Source organism: Saccostrea cucullata, unplaced genomic scaffold (genome assembly GCF_032062105.1).
Source record: "Saccostrea cucullata isolate Sc308-1 unplaced genomic scaffold, CSIRO_AGI_Scuc_v1 ctg2330, whole genome shotgun sequence".
Classification (NCBI taxonomy): Eukaryota; Metazoa; Mollusca; class Bivalvia; order Ostreida; family Ostreidae; genus Saccostrea; species Saccostrea cuccullata.
Genome location: NW_026936268.1, coordinates 43,271 through 47,500, shown reverse-complemented (window position 1 = coordinate 47,500; position 4,230 = coordinate 43,271). Strand labels below are relative to the sequence as shown.

General features: G+C 33.5%; 1 protein-coding gene across 1 annotated transcript in view; it reads right to left on the bottom strand.

Moving 5' to 3' along the window:
* LOC134245198 (RING finger protein 207-like) overlaps positions 1–3,549 on the bottom strand; it is an 18,002-nt gene extending 14,453 nt beyond the window's left edge. The window contains exon 1 of the mRNA XM_062727471.1: positions 2,512–3,549. Within this exon, the coding sequence (XP_062583455.1) occupies positions 2,512–3,397 (886 nt within the window). The 5' untranslated portion in view covers positions 3,398–3,549. The remainder of the gene's footprint in view (positions 1–2,511) is intronic.
* Positions 3,550–4,230: the final 681 nt, after the last annotated feature.

Genomic DNA, 4,230 nt, shown 5'->3' with positions numbered 1-4,230 from the left:
ACGTCACAATGTAGTTTGTAGTAGCGGCTGCATGAACTTTTTCAACGCAGTCAAATAATGTATAATTAAAGCATAGAAATAAAATAAGTTTTGTGAATAATACATAATGTCATTTGCAATTCAATTTTGGTTTAAAAAGTCTTATAAAGTAGTCCTCTTTGGTAACACGGGCATTTCCATCCGATGTCCACATTTTGTAGAACGGAAAAATCTTAAATTTCCCTTTACCACACTCGGCGAAATGTTCTATATATACATATATACCTTAATATTATCGTTATTATTAATAAAAGGATGTTGTATTAAACCTTGGCTATCTTTTTCAACCCCCATCCCCCAAAAGCAAATTGCGGGGAAGAGAGGGTTATGATTGCTTCTGACAAAATTAATTAGGTGTGGGTTTTTCAAGAGAGGGTTTATTCCTTTCTAAATTAGTTTGCTAATTTAGATCAATTCTAAAAGTTGGCATAAAAATGCTTTGCACTAAAATATTATCTTTTATTAGAAAATAGATTTAAAATTTCCAAATGCTGGTATGCCCAAACAAGAGGCACATGGGCCTTATAGGTCACCTGAGCATTATGCAACAACTTTCCAGTGATTTAATTTGATTCATGTTTTAAGCCAGATGCTATGGCGTTCACAATTTTGAAAGAGGCACCATTGATCATCATAACAATACGCTTAGCAGTTTCTTATTTTGTTTACTTAATACCCATAGGCAGGGTGGGGGAACAAAAAATGCATTTCAAGTAATCAGTAATATTCAGCAATAATCAGTAATGCCTCCATCACACATGAACCCCTGACCCTTAGACCTAGATCCAAACATTGCACAATTTTTGAAAAGGCACCCTTGCTTTTCAAAAATATTTGATTAATACCAAGAAGCAGATTTCAAACAATTCATCCAGTTTCAGTATATAAGTACACCCCCCTATGGTACCCCTGACCCTGGGGCCTTGAAATTCACAATTCTGGAAGATTAGGGTCCTTGCTCATCATAACTACATAAGTAGTTCATCTGCTGAGTACCCAAGAACAGAGAAGAAAATTTTCAAAGATTTAATGTATTTTCATTAAATAATCAAAAGAGCCCCACCCTATCACTAGAACTCCGACACTAGGGCCATAAAATCACAATTTTGGAAGAGGAGTTCTTGCTCATCATAACTATGTACTTATTTTATTTAATTCCTAGGAGCAGAAAAGAATTTTTTTTTCAAAGGATTCAATTATATAATCAATAGAGCCCTGCCCTAACACCCGAACCCTAACCATCGGCCATCAAATTCACAATTTTGGTAGAGGCACTCTTGCAGATCATGATTATGCATTTAGTTTGTTTTTGTTTATCTAATACCCAGGAGCAGAGAAAAAGATTTTCAAAGAATTCATATATTTTCACTATATAATCACTAGAGCCCCGCCCTAACACCAGAACCCCTGACGCTGGGGCCATAAAATTAACAATTTTGGTAGAGGCACTCTTGCTCATCATAACTATGCACTTAGTTAGTTTATTTAATACCAAGGAGCAGAGAAGAAGATTTTCAAAGAAATAATGCATTTTTTCTTTATACTTATTTAGTCCCGCCCTAGCACTAGAACCCCTGACCCTGGGACCATGAATTTCACAATTTTGGTAGAAGACTCAATGCTGATAACAATCATGCAAACAGTTTGACTGCTTGATGTCCAGGAGTAGAGAAGAAGATTTTTAAAGATTACATTAATTTTAGTGGTTTTTGCCCCACCCCCCAGGCCAAGGGGGAAGCAGGGAGTATGAAATTCACAATTTTTGTTCCTCTTTACCCATAGATGCTTTGTGCCAAATTTGGTTGAAATTGGTTTATCGGTTGCAGAAAAGAAGCTGAGTTTACTCAGGTGACCTAAAAATCAAACCCCTTTATCTCAAAATATAATTTCCTGTATTTTCAGACTGGTTTTAAATTTAGTATATAGAATACCTTCAGAAGAAATTCATGGATCACATGTTAACCTAGGCATTAACCACATCTATTTTTAAAATAAAATAATTCATTATTCTGTTTGCGTCAAATGATATATCACTAAATGGTCTGTCAGATGATGGTTCCAATTGATCCATAACGAAAGATTTGAGTTAGATACAGTGTAAAAAAGTCTTTAAAGTCTTTGCTTGTTTTAATTTTAAATTAAATTCATTCTTCAGTTGTAAATTTGAGAGGTCAAAATACTGATATATATTGTATTATGTTTACGCCGCCATTCCGCCAAAAATATAGTCACTGCTTGATTTCAAACTCAACTTACTATTTCTGCTTCAAATTGTTTCCAACTATTTGATAATGGGAACAAGCTAAAATATAATCTTTGGGCCCTTAACATCTTTATCAAAGATATATAATTTTATAAGTTAGTAAATATACATTGAATAGTTCATTTAGTTAGAAACCAGACAAGAATCTTTCATTAAGAAATATCCATTTACAATATATATATTTTTCTTTAAAAAAAGATTATTTTTACCTGTTTCGTTTAAAGGCGACGTCTTTATTTTAATGATACTCTCTGCACAGCATGCTGATTCTGGTTGATGTTGTAGATTTAAAGTGCAAACGTCTTTTACGTTTAATGCTTGGATCCTAGGAAATATGTCTGTCTTCCGAGGATTTAGTACGTGCCCCTTCAGGAATACAAGCAGTTCTGCAGGATGACCATTTGATATTTGATCTTCATATTTGGAGATTAAATCTCTGAGTGCAATTTCATTTTCTTCTTCAATTTCTTCAAATATTCGTTTTTGTTGTCTCTCGTCTTCTTTTGACCTTTCTATATTTTTCATAACAAGTTCATCTACTTTTTCCTTTAATATTTCGCCTTCTTTTTTATATTCCTCCCTTCTTTTTTCAAACCATTTTTCAATTTGAAACATGCCCTCTCGAGCACTAGATAAAGCAAATTGATCTGTTGGTATCCTTTCCTTGAGTTTTGAGATACTTTGTTCAACTTTCTCTTTTTCTTCATTCCACATTTGTGAAATATCAACTATTGGATGTCCATTATGTTTTGTTTTCATGCATTCTGTACAGACTGGAAGTTTACATTCTACACAGCATGCAAAATATATATTATTTTCATGAATTAGGCATTTCTCAATTGTTGTCCCATCTTCATGCTTTTCTTTGATTGTCACTATTTCGTGTCCGGAAGGGACCTTGCTTTTTAAATGAAATTTTCTACAGGATAGACATAGTTCGTCGGTACAAGTACGACAAAAGTGCGTAGCAATTTCAATTTCACAATAGGTACATCGCAATACATCTTGAGCATCAAATGCTAACTCCTCATCACTTACCGACTCCCAATCCAGATTAGAGTGTGGTAAATCCACCTCTATCAACTCATTTTCCATTGTTTGATAAAGGTTCGAGAAGGAAGTAAATCTTTATATAAAGCACTCATGAAATATTCCGGTCTTAAAGGTAAAATGCTAGAGGATAAACATTTGACAGTTCACTTTCAAAATGAAACTTTGTTAAGCAATCCATATGCTCCAGTTTTCATTTTTTATAGCTCTCCGTATTCTCTCCGGTACCTATACATATACAAATCAAACCGATAAAGAAATGCCTTTCAAAATTGATCGTGAAATTAAATACAGTTAAGGTTGTGATAAAAATAGGTATCATACTATTTTGAATCCTTTGTCGACGAAAATTTTAAGACATAAGAAAAACACAAATTTAATAAAAACAACTCATCTGTAACACTATCGTTAATTTAAATGCAAGTCTAGATGCATTAAAAAATAGAAATATTTTTTTTCGTCCCTTGAGAGATAGATGCAGGAGGAGGAAACGTACACTACACTAGGACCTTATGTTTCCTATCCATTTACAACTATCAAACCTATTTGTTCCGCTACAAAATATCAAGCATTGCAACAGCATACGAAATGGAATCAGGTTCCTGTGAATGGTTTCAAAATGTTGCCTTTTTTAGTCGCTAAAGACCCTTTAATATGCAAGTATATGCCGTGCCTTGCTACCTCGGAGTTTAAAGATTCATGCAGAATACATTTCGATCCTTTCGAAAATAAGGGTCACGTCTATCCTGCTTTACAAGCATGTATAGTATTGTTACGAGGTTTTTTCATGAAAATATTTTAGATACTTGATATATATAACTCCAAAACGTTTACAGACTCAATACTTAAAATAGATTTAATTTCCAATATTTGAGTGT